We start from the raw sequence: 18,679 nt of genomic DNA, 5'->3' as shown, positions 1-18,679 counted from the left end.
CCACAGCTGGGAGAGGAAGGGCTGAGATCTACAGGCCTCACCTGGAACATTAAAACCCATGAGCAAGAGCTTTTTGGGCTCACCTGATACAACACTGCTGCCTTCCTCCCCCTTGCCTGGCTGCAATGACAACATCAGAGGAAGAGTGTGTTAAAAGGGAGGGCTAGTGCATCTGATCAGGTACCATCAGGTGATATTGGGACATCCAAGTGAGTGGCCAGCTATCATAGTGTGGATAGGTCTGGGGCTCAGAGGAGGGGGTTCATGACCAGCTGTCATAGCGTGGCTGGGTCTGGGGCTCAGAGGAGGGGATTCATGACCAGATGTCATAGCGTGGCTTGGTCTGGGGCTCAGAGGATGGGGTTCATGACCAGCTATCATAGCGTGGATAGGTCTGGGACTCAGAGGAGGGGATTCATGACCAGATGTCATAGCGTGGCTGGGTCTGGGGCTCAGAGGAGGGGGGGTTCATCACCAGCTGTCATAGCGTGGCTGGGTCTGGGACTCAGAGGAGGGGGTTCATGACCAGCTGTCATAGCATGGCTAGGTCTGGGGCTCAGAGGAGGGAGTTTATGACCTACCAGACTCGCAGGATGTCTGCACCAGGGTGATTAGCTACAAGGCACAGAAGCCAATTCTTAACTAATTAAACAGAAAGTGGATTTACTGAAAGAACTCTTTAGGTGGCTCACCAATCGGGAGGGTCAGAGTTAATCTCTGTACTCCACCCAGGCCAGAAGCAGTTCCTGGAGTCATACCCAGAGCTGGTCTGCTGACAGAACCGTCACTGCCACCAGCACCCGTGTTTCCTCCTCTGCTGCTGCCATGGAAACCCCACCTTCCAAAGCTATACCCCCACCCTGGAGCTGGGATTTTAGGAGGTTGCCAGCAGCAGAACAGTGGGTGCTGGGAACTGGAACTCAGCCCTATGGAAGAGCAGTACAAACCCTGAACCATTGAGCCATATTTTCAGATCCTCATTTACTCCTTGAATCATGACCAGTAGATTGAAGAGATGTTTGGAAATCAAGATTCTGAGGTGTTTTGTGTTTGTTCATTCCCTCTCTTCCCCATCCCTCTGGGTGTGTGTGTGTGTGTGTGTGTGTGTGTGTGTGTGTGTGTACCTGGATGTGTTCACGTGAATGTGGGTGTGTGGAGACCAGACAGGTCAACAACTGGTGTCTTCCTCAGTTACACTCCACTCAGTGAACCTGGAGCTCACCAGTTCCTGGAAGGCTGGCTGGCTGGTAAGCTCCAGGAATCCTCTTGTATCTGCCCCACCCACTCTCAGCACTGAGATAACACGTACAGGTCACCATGCCCAGCTTTTGTGTGGGTACTGGGATTTGAACTCAGGTCCTTGTGCTTGCACAGCCAGCACTGTGCCCAGTGAGACACCTTCCAGCTCCTCTATGAGTTTCTACAGTGAAGAGTAAGCTATGCCACCCACAATTCCTAGGTGGGGAATGCACCAAAACAGAAAAGGAGCTGCCTCCATTGGCTTTCTGTTGCTGTGATATCAGCCCGTGGAGGGAAGGGTTCGCATGGCTTACATTTCCCTCCCATGGCCCATCACTGAGCAGAGCGCGGGCAGGAACTCAAAGTAGAGGTAGAAATCATGGAGGGACGCTGGCTTGTTCCACCTGCTTGCTCAGCTGGCCTTCTCACAGAACCCAGGACCACTTGCTCACAATAGGTTGGGCCCCTCCCAATTCAGTCCTTAATTAAGAAAACGGCCCACAGAAATGTCTATAGGACAACCTGATGGGGAAAATTCCGCAGTTCAGGTTCTTCTTCTCAAGTGACACTAGTTCGTGTCGAGTTGACAAAAATTAATTAGCATAAAGGTTGAGAGTTCAGCCCAGTGAGTAGGAATCTTTACATTCACTACAAACTATCTCCACCAAACTGCTAGCCACTTCGTGCAGCGTGAGCAGAGAAGGCAGTGAGGACATCACTGTGTCAAGAAGCTTCGCCTTGTTCCTGTTACATATCTATTCAGCTTAGAGGGTTGCTTGGTTTTGGAGGAGGTGTTTGGTTTAGTGTTTGTCTTGAGACAAGGTCTCACTACGTAGCCCAACCCGACCTAGAAGGGCAATCCTCCTGCCTCAGCTTCTCTGGTGCTGGAATTATAGGTGTACTTTCCTGAAGTGTCTTTGCCTAGCAATGAGACGTGGGTTCTCATGAATGTGTTTTCCTAACTACATCGGGCCTGCTGCCTGCATTTTGAGGAGGAGGCTGCACTCATGCAGTGAGAAGGCCTTCTTTAGCTCATGCCCAGACTGATGTTGGAATCCAGGATCCAAAAGGATATGGAGCAGGTTCAACGATTTCCACTAAAAACCACTCTAAGACAGATTTGCTGGTAAAGGAAAGGGCTATGTTTTATTTGATTCTGAATGTGTGGGTCCATTTAAAATCAATTATGCTTCCCCTTAAATTCCTTGCTTCTGCCCCTAGCCTGCCCCTAGCCCCTTTGGATCAACTGACCATGTCTAGGAAAGACACAGGAGAAACATGTCCAGACACCCGCGAAGTGTGCAGCCTGAGGTATGGGCATGTGACTCCAGAAGCAGCACCACCAGTGACGACTTCCTTCAAAGCAGTGTGCTTTGGCCAGTAGAGTGTGTCACCCTGTTGGTTGGGACTTCTCTAGCTGGCTCCCCGCACCAGAGCTCCTCTGTGGCCTGGGCTCCAGAGTCAGAACCATAGTTGTCAACTTTCAAGCTGTGGAATCTGAGCAATCCCTAACTTTATAGATGAGGGAACTGTACCCCAGGTCACACTGCCCGTCATTTACAATGCCAAAATTGAGATTTTCAGACTCTCAAGTCAGATGTCCTTCTACAATACCTCCAAGAAAGCAGCTACCATCTGAATCTCCGGTAGCATCTGAAGTAAGCAGATGAGGGGATGACCTACGGGAAGGGTCTAGCTGAGCTGGAGGAACCACGGCACTTCCCAGTTTCCCCTCCCTCAGAAGGTCATCATGACACACCCCCACCCTGCCAGGACTCTTCCTGTCTGCAGCCCCGAATCAAGCATGAAAGCATGCCTTCCCATGATCCTCAGCTCCCTGCTGACTGAGGCAGGTTCCAACTGATAAGTATCACACTGGTGAGCTGCCCACCAGTGTGGGAATTTAGTTGAGCCAGATGGCAGATTGCATGCTGCAAAATCCAACCCTCTCTTAGGCTGACCGAATGGGGCTCTTAACAAATTGGCTGTCTCTCTATGCTCTCCTGGGAGCGACAGAGGGGAGGACTCACAGGTGCAGAACTCTCTGCAGGTTCTCATGATGCTCATGAGCTCGCCAGAGGAGAAGCAAACCCAAGAAGGGGTTGAAAGCCAGAGAGGAGGAACCGGGGACAGCTATGATTTTGCTTGCTTACCCAGACCCTGGAGAGGAGAAAATGACAGCAGCCAGGCACATCCCTCCATCTCGGTCTCAAACAAGCTTAGCCTTTGTGGCTGAGATAAAAATGGTGCAGCAACCGGACTGTCCTGAAAGACGGAGTAAAGGGCGTGGTAGGCGAAGGGAAGGGTGGACCAAGGGAGGGGCTGTGCAGGGCTCCAGACAGCTGGGAAATGAGAAGCATTCATTGCATTTGGCAACTGTGTGGTCACTGGTGTCTCTTATGAAAATCAACAGAGGATCGAAGATGAAGAAGAATCAAAAATATTCTTTTTGTTGTTTGTGTTTTGTAGCCCTGGCTGGCCTGGCACTCACTCTATAGACCAGGCTGAACTCCCAGAGATCTTCCTATCTCTGCCTCCCAAGTGCTGGGATTAAAGATGTATGTCACCATGTCCAGCCAAACAGTTTATTTTAAAAATAAAAATGATGGATAGGGAAAGTGGTTTATGACACAGATGTGACATTCTTGTTTTAATCTTGAAATAACTTTGGTAGGCTGTGTGGAGGGAAGCAAAGGAGAGTGCCCGCAGAGCCCAGAGGGAAAAAAGCAGAGCCTTGGAGGACATATCGGGGCTCAGAGAACACAGAACTAGGAGTACAGGGAAGGAAGCGAGACAGGATACACACACTGGTCAACAGGAAGAAGAGCAGCGGGCAGGAAGCCCTCACTCGGGAGCTCACTTCAAGGAAGTGGATGGTATGTTCAGTCATTAGCTGACAGCAAAGATGAAGAATGTGCATCAGAAAGAAGAGTAATACAAGTTCAAGGATTCCCAATCAATACTGAGGATGTGGTTCTGAGTCTGCCATGCTTAGAAGTCAAAAAGGAAAAGAAAGCAGGCTGACGTGAAAAATGGAGACCGTAGAAGCTGGGGAGTTAGGAAAGTTCAAGATGCTGATAGGGAACCTATGTGATGGGTTCTGGGTTCACGCTGGGAAGAGGAGGAAATCCTGGAGAAGGAAAGTCTGGGAGAAGGGAGAGGGACACAGTCATGGAGAAGGGACCGTGCACAGCAGTGAATGAATGGGGCTGGAGAAGAGGAGGCCCAGAAGTGAAGACTCAGCTCAGAAGTTTAATAGTGACTAGGGTGGCAAAAGTGGGAACGGAGCAGAGACAGCTACAAAGAGGGGCCGGCATATTAAGAGGCATACAGAGACCTGTGGCAAAACTAGGGACAGGAAGCCAACGCTCACTGCATTTCCAATAATGTCACCCATGGAGCGATGTTCAAGGAGGGCCTGATGGTGGCCATTCAGCAAGGTTCCTACAGCAGGCAGGTACCCGTTACTGAATTCAGGAGGATCAACCTGCCATACTCTGTGTAAGGATGCTTTTCAAGTCCCTCCCGTACCAATGTCTGCACTAACCACTGAAGCCATCCTACTAGTGCGTCTCTCAGCGCTGCCAGGAAGAAGTCTCTTGTCTTCTAGCGCTGCACACTGCAGCGGAACAACCAGAACTCGCTGCATTCCCACTGCATGACTTTGTCCAGAACCAAGGACCTTAGTTGACCATGGGACCACATGGGAATGAGTCACTGCAGGATCCAATGAAAATGTTGAGAAGCCAAAGAGCAAAACTTGCTTAGTGGACATGTGTTTGGTTTTGTTTCAAATTTCTTAAACTTCCAGTTTGGTTTTTTTTTTTGCATGCAAAGAAAAAAATTTAAGATGACTTTAAAAACGTGGTCCCAGGGGAAATTCCATGGGCTAGTCAGTGTAGGGAAGGAATAGTGGGCCAGGGCCTCACCTCCTTGAAGGAAAAGGCATCCCTCTTTCCTATCTACTCTGCTCACAGGCCCAGAGGGAGCCTCTCAGCACAGAGGGGCTCTGTAGTGGACAGAGAACAGAGGACTGCCGACCACATTTCCCAGATCTCTGGGCCCAGAAGCTGATCCTTGTTCTGACAGGACACAGCGACAAGCTGCAGCAAGAGAGGGAAAGCAAGGCTTTGAACCAGCATTTCCGTGTCCCGGGCACGGTCTCCAGCGGATCCAAGAAAGGCTGCTAGGTTTCAGGCTAACACAGTGTTCAGTGGCTTTCCAGGGCCGAACACTGTGAAGTATGGAATATGGGCCACAAAGGAAAGGTTCCCAAAGCAGAAATTAAGGACATATGAAAAGAAGGACGCTTGCTGGGCGGTGGTGGCGCACGCCTTTAATCCCAGCACTCTGGAGGAAGAGGCAGGCAGATCTCTGTGAGTTTGAGGCCAGCCTGGTCCACAAGAACTAGTTCCAGGACAGGTTCCAAAGCTACAGAGAAACCCTGTCTCAAAAAACCAAAAAAGAAAAAAAAAGGAAGAAAGGAAGGAAGGAAGGAAGGAAGGAAGAAAAAAGAAAAGAAAAGAAAAGAAGAAGAAATGCAAAGAAGGAAGCTCACCAGGCCAATCAGAGGAAAGGCTGCAAAATCAGAAGAGAAATAGAGGAGCCCAACAAAAATCTCGTGAACACAAGGAGCAAAGCCTGTGTTCAAAGGTTACCTGACTGGAAACGAACTGAAGAAGATTCAGCTGCCTGGAGTCAGACAGAAGGGTATGGAAGCCCATCCATCTACTGAAGAGAGCTTACCATGCTGCTGAAAGACAAGTGCAGAAGGGACTGAGTGCTTTTGTTGACTGACAGGGAGAGAAGAAAACCTTTCTGGTGGAAAAAAAAAATCCTTGCTTCCCAGCCAAAAAAAAAAAAAAAAAAAAAAAAAAAAAAAAAAAAAAAAAAAAAAAAAGGCCTTATGAATAATCACGTCCTTAAACTTTCGCAAAACCAAAGCCACAGCCTGAAAGTCCCCTAAAATCAGCCATGCCATGTCTCGGGACCAGGCTACTAAGATGCCATCTCCACCAGCAATATAATCAATAGGTTCTTCATCAACCAAGCCCTTGTCTAGGCAGAAGCCTGGCCCCGTAGATTTCTCAGATGCTTCTTCTCAGACGCCCTGCCTTCACCATGGAGATCCATCTACAGTGGATCTACACAGCACAGCTCTATTCCCAGGGCTTCCAGAACGCCTTCCTACATTCTGTCTAAACTGAGACTCTAGTGTTACCTTAGGGTCACTAAAGGATGCTGGTTTCTCACATCTCAGTATCCCCCTTCTCTGCCCTTAGCCCAGGAATGCCCAGTTAGAGTCCCATCCATCGCCACTGTCTTCTCCGAGCTCTGACAAAAAAGGGTGACCGTGTGTTGGCTGCTTCTGGGCTGCGAGCAGCGAGGCCACAGTTCTGATCTTTGGTTGTGCGAGAAAGTAGAGAAAACAAGAACCTGGGCAGGAGAAGAGGCCCAGCACACCACACTGGCTGCGGGCTGTTCTTGCTAGGGAACTCTGTACCAGCAGCCGACGCCACCTCACTTCTCCCAAGTAAAACCCAAGATGCAGATGTGGAACAGAGGTGATCAAGGAAGAACCGCCGACACACACAGTAGTCACTTCTGAGAAGGTAGCTTCTCAAGTGCTATCAGCCCAGAGTCAGGACACAGAGGGACAGACTCTGAAGCTCGCACCGGCGGAGTGTGAGTGAAATCCGGTCTCTGCACAGCCACCTAACTCAGGCGAGAGTGCCAGCCACACATAGCACTTCACAGTGACCACCTAACTCCTACTCAGGAAAGGGGGCACGGAAAGCAGCAAATACCCTGAAAACCGTTAGAACCCAAATAGGCACCAATTGAGACCTGGGGCCTCGAGAAGCCTCCACTACTCTGCCGGTGGCAGATGCCTCTGTCCCAACAGGACGAGCAAAGGCAAACAGTGACAGTCTTTGGCTGCGCTGGGACAGGGATCACAGACCTGCCATAATCCAAACCTCGCCTCTTTTCGTGTACCCGCTTCTAAACCAGGAGTTCAGACACACACGGCGCAGTGCTCCTGAGCCCTGGCTGCAGCGTGGAGCCTGCTGAGAAGTGAGCGAAGTCTGCCAGGTCCTCCTGAGCCGCGAGAGGCATGGAGCCTGTGTGTCCATTACTCTGGCAATGAGGAACACCTCCCTCTTCCCTGTTTTCCTGTTTTCCTGAAATTTCTTTATGGGGGATGCACTATGGCTCCCGGATAAATGCTAGAGATGCAAATGGTGAAGGGAGCGTGACCCGCTCGACAAGACTCATCTCACAGCCACACTCTGAGGAGGATAAGCTGAAGGGTGGGGAGAGATGGGCGAGAAGGTGGGACGTTGGCCACCAGCGTGCCCGCCTCCTTCCAGCTCTCACACCTGCGAGATGCTGTTGGCCAGACGAAACGACATTTTCTTTGTCTTTTCATTCTCCTAAGAGGAAAAAAAATGGAATACTCAAATTCAGATTTATTAAACTGAAGGGGACCAGGGTCAGGATTGGGGTTTCCCGGTGTATTCTACCCTGGAAAGGCAACAGCAGAGCTCACCAAGGGCCCTATGTACGATGTAAGTGTTGTAGATAACCAGGGGTTTCTGCCAGACCTTGGGGGCCAGCAGCACATTTCAGGGGGTTTAACAGAATGGCTGCATGCAGTATCACACACAGGGAATCCTAGCACTTGGGAGGAAGAGGTAGGGGGACTGTCACAAGCTTAGGACCAGTCTGGTTTCTAGAGTTAGTTCCAATCCAGCCTTGGCTACAGAGTAAGACCCTATTTCAAAAAGGAAAGATGAAAAGAGGAATTGAAGGAAGGAGAAGGAAGGAAGAAGGGGACAAGGGGGGAGGGACACAGGGAGGGAAGGAAGGAGGGAGACTGATCTTTCAGGTCTACACAGACGAGAGAGCCAGAAGGTCCTAGAAGTGTCTGCTGCAAGCCAGCACGCTGCTTCCTCCCTATCTAGGAGTTTAAAGGGTCCCTGCTTTCCTCCCTCTGGCCCAGGCAGGACTCAGGCACTGGTATCAGGTAGTTCTCTTTCTATGGGCATTGCAGTCAGAGTGTAGTCTAACAGTTCTGAGCTGAGGGGTCAGGACACCTTCTTCACCCTAGAGCCGTAAACTTGCTAGCGGACCCCTGGCAGGCACGTGGCCCCTCTGAATGTCGGACTTCACTAATACCTGGGGCTGGTGGTCTCCACGCCACTCTACTTTCTCATAGGCTAGGGGGTTGAGAGTGAAGTGTCATCGACATGACTCCATCTGGTACTCGGCGCTGGCTGCTCAGGTGCCCCTTGCCAGTGCCACCACCCACCCACCTTGTCCATTGGCTGGCTCTTTACCATGTGTCGCCGCCGCCTCTTGGGCTGGATGCCTTCCTGCATATAGGGAGGCCACGGGAAGCCCTGAGGGGTGGAACAGCCACTCTCGCCGGATACGTCCTCAGAGTCTGAATCCTCTTGCTGGGACTGGGCAAAGCATTTGTCTGGGTAGATCTCCTTTAGCCAGCCCTCAAAGAATACTTCCAGACAGCGACCAGCCTCCGCAACCTCCGAGTCGGGCTGATGAGGGGAGACAGTAGTGGTTCAGCCTGTTTCTACCAGGCCATCTCTCTATGCTCCTCCATCATAAGGGACACAGGGAGCACAAGCCTGACTGGCCCATCTTAGACTCTCATCCTGAGAGACCTGGAGCTTGGCACATTCTCCTAGGGCCCAAGATAACCCATTTGGTAGCAGCTCATAAAGCAGACGTAATTTCAGTAGATAGATACCCACGGTTGGCCAGTTACCACCTCTTCCCATCCTTCTGAGTTCAAGCTTGGGGCCCACATTTGGGAGAGGGCTTTTAAACCATAGCAAATCCCAGAACTCTGCTCCCAGATGCCCTTGCCCACACCTACCCCCAGCCATGACCATCTCAGGGTCACTGCGAAACAGAAAACGAGACTAACATACATAATTGAACTTAGCACAGTTCCAGAACATGAGGCGCACGTCGGATACTACTTCCTCTGGAGTGGTATAGTGAGCTGGGTCCTTCTTTTGCAGCCTCCTCCGGATAATCGATAGGTCCATGGGCCTCTTGATAATCTGGTAATAATGCCTGGCCTTGGGGAGGGAGAGAAGGGGAGGAGGAGATGAAGGAGGAGGAGGAATAAAAGTAGGGATAGGGGAAGAGGCTTGCTAAGTCAAGTCTGATGTTAGCAGGTGCGAGGGAGAGCAAGAAGCAGGAATGGCCGGGACCCCCAGGGGGCCCTAAGCAGAAAGGAGAGCAGCAGGAAGAAGCATGGGGGCTCCTTACCAGAGGGCTGACTGGTTCGTGGAAGGGCAGGCTGAGGCTGTTGCAGCACAGCGACAGAATCAGCTTCTCACACTTCTGCAGAAATCACAAATGGCAAGCGGCACACTGTTTTGCCCATCTCAATGAGAACTAAAGATGGTAACCCTGGTAACTGGCTCTGACCTCAAGGGTGTCAGCCACCCTCAAAAGGCAGCTTGGGCTCTCAGGTCAAAGGGAAACTACTGGGGAAAGGACAATCACATAGATTCCCACAGGCCGAGGCATCAGGTATGGGCATGGTGCAGCCTTAAATGACCCCCCTGGCCACCGCTCAGAGCCTGAAGTTCCTGTATTGAAGACTTGGTCCCAGGGCAGCAGCTCAGAGATGGAGCCCTTGCAGGGTGACTTAACTATAAAGGCTCTGGCCTCACACAGGGATCAGTGGGTGAGACTTTTAAGGAGTGGAGGAGAGAGGGAGGAAGTAGGTCATCTGGGCCACTCCCTCGCAGGGTATATACTGTCCCTGGAGGCCATAAGGGAAGCTCTGCTCTCCCCATGCTCCCTACTGTACTGTTTCTGTTTGGTCACAGACCTGGGGACAATGGCGCCAAGTGACCATGGGACGAAACCGTGAGTCTAAATAACCCTGTTCTGCTGTAGTGGATTTTCTCAGGTATTTTGTTACAGCCATGTCACAGCTGACTAACAAAGATCACCCCCCAAAACAGGCTTGTCATCTCCCTGGAAAAACCTTAGCCTCTGTAGACACAAGGATCTGCCTCACACAGGAAACTCTCTTCCCAGAACGCTTCCCTACCTTCTGGTCATACATGCTCAGGCCAGGAGCAGGCCGCACTCCGGGCTGACTATAGCGGGCGTTCTCACAATCGTACTCCATCTCCGGCTGCACCAGGCTGCGGCACAGGGTGCACACCCACTCTCCCCTGTGCAGCAGATGGGGTCGTATTAGAAGCCAGCAGCCTCCCCTGACCCTCTGCCCGTGACAGGTATGGAAAAGGGGGAGCTGTGGCCTGGCCAGGATCATGATCTGGCCCTGAAGATAACCCCGCTAGCCAGGTGATGGCACGACTCACCCCGGGAAGCTGAGCAAGGCTGGCACATGGCAGGAAAGGTGATACACTTTGGGGCAGCGGTCACAGCACAGCAGCTCCCCACCATTGAGGCACACAGCACAGAAGTCCTCATTCTCGATGGGGGCTGGGGTGCACTTCTTGGCTCCAAGAGTTCGGGGAATGAGTCTCTGTTCTTCAGAAGATTCACTGTCCACCTCCAGTGGCCGCTGCCCAGCCAGAGATGTGACAGTGACCTTTCTTCCCCCCAGCCCTGGGCCTTGGGTGGCATCAGGCAGGCTGTTCTGGCTGACCTTGGGGAAGAAAGGAGTCTGAGCGGTCGGAGCACAGTACTGACAGATGGTTGGCAGGGATGGGGTGGGGTGGGGGGAGAGCGATAGAGACTGAGCACTTACTCTGAGGGTCTCTCACTCCAGGACCACAAGCCAGCCAAGTCCCAGCTCAGCCACCCTGCCATATCTCCCAGATCCCATGCAGCAGAGGACAAGCTATGTCCCACCGAGGTTCACAAAAGGCCCTCAAGGATATTCTACACTTGGTCTTAGCCAAAAGGCCGAGAAGCAATAAGAAGCCTGGACCAAGCAGAGCCAAGTGGTACCTTAATGGACATGCTAGAGGACTCAGCACCACACTCGATCACCAGCAGGAAACTCCCGTCCTGCCTGTTCTTCTGCGGCTTCAACTTAAACACTGGCATCTCTCCTGATGAGGCTGCGCAGATCTTGAGACGCTCCAGTCGCACGTAAGGGATCTTGGGCTCACTACCGATGGCTCTGTGGTGAGAGACACACCCTGGGTCTCATCAGGAGCCCTAAATGGCCCCCTGATCTCTAAGTTAGCCTCCTTCGTGATCCCACAGATAAGCAGACTCCCCAGTTAACCCTGTATAGGTCCACATTTCTGCTCTTGCCAAGATCAACCCATTCAACCCTGTCAAACACTGCAAAGACCCTTGGCACCATCTGTGGTCAAAGGAGGGCTCCCTGAGGAGCAAGGACTGTCACACACAGAGTGCATGTCTAATGGGGCCTGGAACTCTTCCTTAACTATCATAGGCGCCCAACCGCAGGGATCCCACTTGAGGCTCAGCAGGTGGTAAGAGCAGGTGTAGACAAATTTCTGCTTCTAGTTCTTCTACAGGATTACTTCCTGTGCCAAGCTCTCAGGCCAGGAAGTTGAGGGTAAGAAGGTCGGCCCAGAGTCATTACCTGATGCTTGGATTCTCTTTTGTGTCTGGCTCTAGCACTCCTTGTTCAAAATTCTCATATTCTAAGACAAAAGACAAGAGATAAATTGAATAGTTGTGACATACATTTGTGCCAACTTCGACCTTCTGCATTTTTCTGTTATTTGGACTTTTGGTCATACATCTGCCACACCGTTGTTACCAAGTGTGCTCAGTCATGGTGGTGACAATCCCACTATAGGTCTCCTTCCAGGGAGACGCTGAAAGCCATCATCTTTTTGGCAAAGAGTAGCACAGCCTGCCAAGAGGTAAGAGCTGGGTGAGGCACTGAGAGCCATCTTCTCAGAGCTCAGAAATAACCAGCTTCCAACACACTCGTGTCACCTCCCGGCATTTTCTACAGCTACCCCTGGGTCCAGAGCCTCTGCACAGCACAGTCAACACGGATGGCAGGGAGAGAGGCGAGGCACAGACAGGAGCTCCCACTCATTAGCACTGGACTATACACTTTCCTTGGGCAAATCTGGGCCTAAAATTTTGATTTAATTGCATAAGATAGAAGGTAATATTACTTATGTAATAAGGACCAATAACTTTTCCAGTTGGTCCGTTAGTATAAAGAAAAAATGAGAAAAACAGTTCGTTTGGTGGTATCATTGTTCCCGTACGTAGTAAGTGCCTACAGAATAGACTGATCCATTTCAAAATAAGCAATAACACCACACATGGGAAAAATCCTAAATGGTCAGTGTTTGACTCCAACTTCTTGTCCATCCCTTATCGGATGAAACAAACCGCTGACCAGCACTGAAACAAATCACCCTAACACAGGATATTGGTGGGCTGGCAAGACAGCTCAGTGGGTAGAGGTTCTTGCTGCCAAGTCTGACATCCTGAATTCAACCCACAGAACCCATGTGGTAGAAGTTTCTCCCTGAGAAGAAACTGGGAGCCTCTCTCCAGTGGTCCAAATCCCCTCCGTTACAAGGCACTGCACAAGTCTACATGACGGCTAAGTACATGGAAAACCGTGCTGGTACAGAGTAAAGGGCTAAGTGTTTCTCTGTAGTGTTTGTCCCCTACTCTGTGCAGGAGTTTGGTGAGTCCCATTCACTGGGGCAGATGGCAGATATCCATTTCACCAAGGACAGAGCTGATGTCCTAACTAGATCCATCAGACATACCTCACAGGTTTTACCAAGGCTAGCTCTTTTGGAGTGATTCCTTCAAGCGTGCCTACAATACAAAGTCAGACTCACCAGGATGTGTTCTATGGGGGAGATGAGAAGGAGGCCCCACAGATCAGTGCTGCCCATGGTTAGGGAAGCAGAAGCATGTATATCACTTCCAAAGGACAGAAGCACATCCAGTCTCATAAGCAGCATCCCCCAAGCTGAGCCCATCCGCCTGCCTCCACCTCACCGGCTCACACCTGTGGCCAACAGGAAACAAGACTCACCTTTTGGCCGCTGGTACTGTTGTAGAGCCGTAGATGTGTTGGTCACTGGTGCCAGGAAAGGTTTTTTCACAGAAAGGTTAATTGGCTCCTCCAGTTCTGAGGGAATAGCCAAATCCTTGGGAACATCCAGACTGGAGGCTGTGGGGCCTTTCCCTACTGAGTCTGTGAAGCGAGAGCTATCCTCACTTTCCATCTGTCAAAGGTGAAAGGTCAACGAGAATCAAGTCAGAAATTCTAGCCAACAGCAAAACTGCTGAGCTGAGGCTAAGCTAAGGCTGCCAGTGGCCAACCTTTTGCTTCACAATAAGCAAAAGCCGAATGTCACTTCCTCAAGACCTACCTTACACTGGGCATTCCCCACGGAGGACTCAGCCCCATCCTTGGGGCCCAGGCTCTCTGCAGTTTGGCCGGAGCCAGGACTGGAAGCCGATCTAGTCTCCAGGTGTATGTCAGAAACCGGAGGCATGCCCTGCAGAGGACAAGTGGCCAGACTCGGCGCAGCCTGGGTGTGCCCGGACACTAGGCTGGGACCGGCCTGTGAGTGGTTGCTTGCCAGGCTTGTAATGGCCTGGGCACAATCACCCCTCAGGTTGGGCAAGGACTGGAATGAGCCACGCACAAGGTTTGGCACGGGTTGCAGGTGACTGGCTGGGCTCGGCACGGCATGGTTTGAGACGTTCATCAGGCTGGACACGGTTTGTGGTGGGCCACTCAGAAGGTTCGGAATTGTGTGGGTGGGACCCGCTGTCAGGCTGCTCATCCTGTGGATCTGTGGCTCTACGGTCCTCGCCAGCCTGGTAGACGACAACTCCATCTCCAGAGTGTTGGAAAAGCCCATGATGCTCACAGAGGAGGAGTGCTGCAGAAGGGGGCATGGGTAGAGTTGGACTGTCAACTGGGAGTGTAGGAAGGGAGGCGAGACCCGTTCCACAAGAGCTCTGAGATTCCATTTGCCTGTATTTGGGAGCCGCCACTGAGAGCTAATGCAGCCTATGAAGCCCTGTGCCAATTCCCACCACCAAGGAAGCTACTAGGTTAGGACATAGAAGTGCAAGCTAAGGTATGGTGTGGTGTAGTGTGGTGTGTGTGTGTGTGTGTGTGTGTGTGTGTGTGTGTGTGTAGGCCTGTGTGTGTACATGTATATATGTGTGTCTTGCATATATATGTGTGTATATATATACATATATATATTATAAACATATATATTTGCATACATATTTGCATATATATGCAAGAGAGACAGAAGGAGAAAAGGAAAGAACCTACCACCTGACCTGAGGTCCACACATGCCCCATGGGCGGTAACTCCAGCCCTAGTCCTGTACTTAAGCAAAGCATTAGTCGGACTTTCTACTCTCACATTTCCGATCTTGCCTAAAACTGTCTGTGGCTTCCCTTCCTTCCTTTTAGGGGATTTCATGGGATACTTTCCTATATAAAATTGACCAGAAGTTATGAAAACCTCGAACTGTGATCTACTCCAGAGCTGTTCCCTTGAAAGCATGCCAAGGTTCCAGGGGATCTCCACTCTGTCCAGGAGAGCCCAGCTCCATTCCAGAGCCTGCAGCAAGCTTGCAGCTTGTAATAGCATTGAATAATAGATCTCATCAAGGTAGTAAAAAGTCTTTTCTATCCCTGATATACATGACAAAGTCACTCCAAACCACAAGAAGGGATCTTCAGAGCAACTCCTAACATGACCCCAGCAGGTGCAGTCATCAGATGGGGTGAGACTGTTCCAAGCAGAAATCTATCTATTCAGGATCCTGACAAGAAGGAACTTAAGGAGTTGAAGACATGGGTGATTTCGGTCACTGATTGTATACAGTTTTCCAGAATGAAGAAACAGATGTGATGGAGGAGAGAAGGCAAGAGACTAATTTTAAGTCTAATTTTCATGAATTTAGAACTTTAATAAGCCTTGTTCTTGAAAAAAAGAAAGATTGAATATATACCAATTTGTCTACTTTTGAAAATCAAAGGGAAAACACTATAGCCTGAAGCTCTAAACTTTCAAGATCAGTGTCCAAAATCTGTCATTCTTTCCCCCACGTGTGAAGTGTTCAAATTTCCAGAGGGCAGTAAACACTTCAGTACATTCTCAGGTTTCAATAGAAAGGTAATAAAGCTATTCCCTAGTAAAAAAAGATGGCCTTCCTCCCTGCAAATGTCATTCCTGGTCACTCTGCTTTGTAAGTCAAATGCTAGAGGGAGCATCATAGGGGCACTCCAACTTGTTCCCAAGCTAACACCAGGCCCTGTGATTCAGATACACTCATTGCGTCCCTCTCTACAGGCAGTGCTGCAGCGTGACCTGTGCGCCTGTCTCCCCAGACAAGAGGAGTGGCCTCCTAGGTCTCCTCCACAGACACCTGAAAACACACATCAGACCACATCATGCCTTGTCCTTAAACCCTACAGCACGCTCACTCTCTTCAGGGTGAGTGCAAAGATCCTGGAGAGACTCCCAAGGCCCGGGTGAGCCCTGCCCTCATCGTTAGCAGTCACAAGTCAGAAAACAGCGTCCCCTTCCCCCCCCCCACCCCGTTCTCCAGGACCCAGGCCTTCACACACTGTCTTTAGCTCCTGAAACAAGTCAGATGCCCCTGGCAGCCCTCACCCTGTCCAGGGAGTCCGCCTTCTCTGTGCAACACTCTCCTTTATCCACCCTGTTCCACCTGCCCGTCAGAGCTCAGCTCCCCACTGCCCGGGGGAAGGGGGGTATGCTTGTGTGTGTGTCCATGTGCTTGTGTGTATGTGTATGTTTCTGTATGTGTGTGCATGTCTGTGTACTTGTGTGTCTGTATGTGTGTGCGTATCTGTGTATTTGTGTGTGTGCATGTGTTTGTGTTTGTGTGCATATGGTATATGCATGTCTGTGTGTGCGTGTGGGTGTTTGTGTGTATGTGTATTTGCTCGAGTTTGTGTGTGTGTACGCGTGTTTGCGTGTATATGTATACGTGTGCATGTTTGTGTGTGTGTGCACGTGTGTTTGTATGTGTATGTGTGTGTGCGTGTCTGTATGCGTGTGTGTGTGTGTGTGTGTGTGTGTGTGTGTGTGTGTGTGTGTGTAACAAAGACTCTCTCATTCTCTAGTGCAGACCATGCGCCACCCCCCTGATGCTCCCATAACGCCTGTGCTTTCAACCTCATGCACATCCAGGTTACAGCGATCAGACGCTATTGCCCTATGAAACTAAGCTCCGTCGAAGCACAGACTTTGGTCTGATTTGTTCACTCACTTTATTCCTAAACCCAGAGGCAGTGTCTGGATGAGCACAGGACATAATGAGCTGACTGAAATTCTGAAGCAAAGCCGTGGGACTGGTGAGTCTACAAATGCGAGCTGAAGAAAGAGCAGCTTGGTTCCACTCACGACTGCCTCCAAGTTCGCCCTGAAATCGTGACTGACTTTGGAGAGCTGAAGTCTAGTAACAATTTATCACTTGCAAAGCAATTTGCTGGGGCTTTACACATACCGCTTCAGTTAACCCTCATGGTAGCCACTCAGAGGCTATAGTGAAGGTTAAACGATGAGGTCTCTGACAACACTTAGAATATCTGGTCTGCCACTGCAGCCCCTGTAAGATGAGGTCTCTGACAACACTTAGAATATCTGGTCTGCCACTGCAGCCCCTGTAAGATGAGGTCTCTGACAACACTTAGAATATCTGGTCTGCCACTGCAGCCCCTGGAAGCCCCGACTGCCCACTCTAGTGTTTTGCTGCAGAGGACTTTGTTAGAAACAAATGAGGCCCAGAAAGTCATCTTTGGGTTTTTAATGTTTCCATAAAGCATGATCTTTAATGCTTTTCATTTCTTTTTTTGTTAATTGTATGTAGAAGTACAATTGATTGTGTTGATTGACCTTGTACTCAGACTCCTTGCAAGACTCGCTTTGGATTTTCTGTGCACACATAAGGTGATGTAAGCAGTGCCATTTCTTTCTCTTCTTTTGTGTTTTTCTGGATGAGTTTGCACAGCCATCCTGCTGCTGAGGACCCTGTCAGTGCCTTACCCCAAACCACCTGAGGGCGCTCTCCTAGATGTGAGTCCAGCCTGCCCTGCAGACACAACTCAGACCAGGCCTGACTCCACTGACTCCATCAGCTCCTCCCTCTGTCTCACCCTCTGTGCATTCTTCATCCTTCCCCCAGCCGCTCTCCCTCCCCTTCCGTCCCCTTCTGTCTCTTGTCACCTTCACCTTTTCCTTTTCTTTGGTGTTAGCAGTTTTTTTTTCTCTTCTCTCCCCACCCTGTTTCTTTATTAGTTATCAGCTTTTAAAGTTTATGTTTCCTTGGTTTATGTTTCTTCTCAGTTTTCAAAATAGACGGTTTAGGGACCTTTTATTTATCTTTCTGTGGAAAAGTATGCTTTTTTGTGTGCGTTGCTTGCTAATCTTTAGTAAAAACTTTCTAAGTAGTCTACAGAGCAAGGATGAATGGATGCTCCCGGCAAAGTGAATTAGGCATGGAGCCCAGCAAAAGGGATCAAGGCCAGAATCCAGTGGCTTTCTGGCCAGTGACTGAGTGTGGCTGAGTCCTCCCGTGTGTCCACTTGGCTCTGCCGTGGCCCTCTCTCCCTTTTTCTGCTACTGCCAGGATAATCACTTTAGGGTCTTTCGTGAGCCTCTCTGTGAGACTCCAACCAGCCTTGTCCTCTGCTGGGAGGAGCCATGGGATCCTGAAGGGGTGAGCTGTCCCTTAGTTGTCCTGGCTGTGCACTACCAGAGCTTACTAATAACCTGTGTTTCCTTATCTACAGACAGAGTATCTGGTGATTAATGTATGACTTTATAATATAGAGCAAATGAATCCCTTCAACTCTATTAGTCCTCCTTTTCCCCACATGGCATATTTAGTATAGTTCTGATGTTCATTTTGTCTACCCGTGACAGATATTGAGAATTACATATATATGTAGCTGAGGATAACCTTGAACTTCTGATCCTTCTGTCTCCTCCTCTCAAGTATTGGGATTAAAGCCTTATGCCATTAGGCCCAATTTTATAAGGTAGTTAAGGATTGAACTCAGGGTTCTATGCATGTTCCAGCAAGTTCTTCGCGAGATCCTTGATACTAATCCAGAATCTGTTTAGACCATCCAACTAATCAGTTGAGTTCCGCATAAAGCCAAATCTCAAAGAACATACTTTATCTGAGGGCATCAAGTCCCTTCTCCCAATTTCTTACTCCATGCAATGACACACGAGTTCATACAATGACAGAAGAAGAAGGGAACAGGCAGGCTGAGCCACAGATTATTCTGAAGCAAGCCTGCTGGTAAACTGCTCCTGTAACTTGTCTCTTTCTTCCCCACACCCGTAGCCAGTCCCGAGGAGACCAGGGCTAGCAGAACAAAGTGCTGTTAACAGTCCCCAAACCTGGGAAACATCCGTGGGAGAAGGAACTCAGAAGCAGCATC

The 18,679-nt window shown here is 50.1% G+C and overlaps 1 protein-coding gene across 1 annotated transcript in view; it reads right to left on the bottom strand.

The window, feature by feature from the left end:
• Nucleotides 1-6,092: 6,092 nt before the first annotated feature.
• The window catches only part of Trim66 (tripartite motif containing 66), a 59,634-nt gene continuing 47,047 nt past the window's right edge, over nt 6,093-18,679 (bottom strand). The window contains exons 12-21 of the mRNA XM_087908574.1: nt 13,596-14,114; nt 13,256-13,448; nt 11,819-11,879; nt 11,209-11,383; nt 10,614-10,903; nt 10,337-10,463; nt 9,541-9,615; nt 9,195-9,347; nt 8,580-8,798; nt 6,093-7,673 (exon numbers count right to left, since the gene is read on the bottom strand). Coding sequence (XP_087764700.1) covers nt 7,614-7,673; nt 8,580-8,798; nt 9,195-9,347; nt 9,541-9,615; nt 10,337-10,463; nt 10,614-10,903; nt 11,209-11,383; nt 11,819-11,879; nt 13,256-13,448; nt 13,596-14,114 — 1,872 coding nt within the window. The 3' untranslated portion in view covers nt 6,093-7,613. The remainder of the gene's footprint in view (nt 7,674-8,579; nt 8,799-9,194; nt 9,348-9,540; nt 9,616-10,336; nt 10,464-10,613; nt 10,904-11,208; nt 11,384-11,818; nt 11,880-13,255; nt 13,449-13,595; nt 14,115-18,679) is intronic.

Source organism: Myodes glareolus, chromosome 7 (assembly GCF_982192425.1).
Source record: "Myodes glareolus chromosome 7, mMyoGla1.1, whole genome shotgun sequence".
Classification (NCBI taxonomy): domain Eukaryota; kingdom Metazoa; phylum Chordata; class Mammalia; order Rodentia; family Cricetidae; genus Myodes; species Myodes glareolus.
The sequence above is the reverse complement of the archived record's forward strand: the minus strand, read 5'-3'. Positions and strand labels throughout refer to the sequence as shown.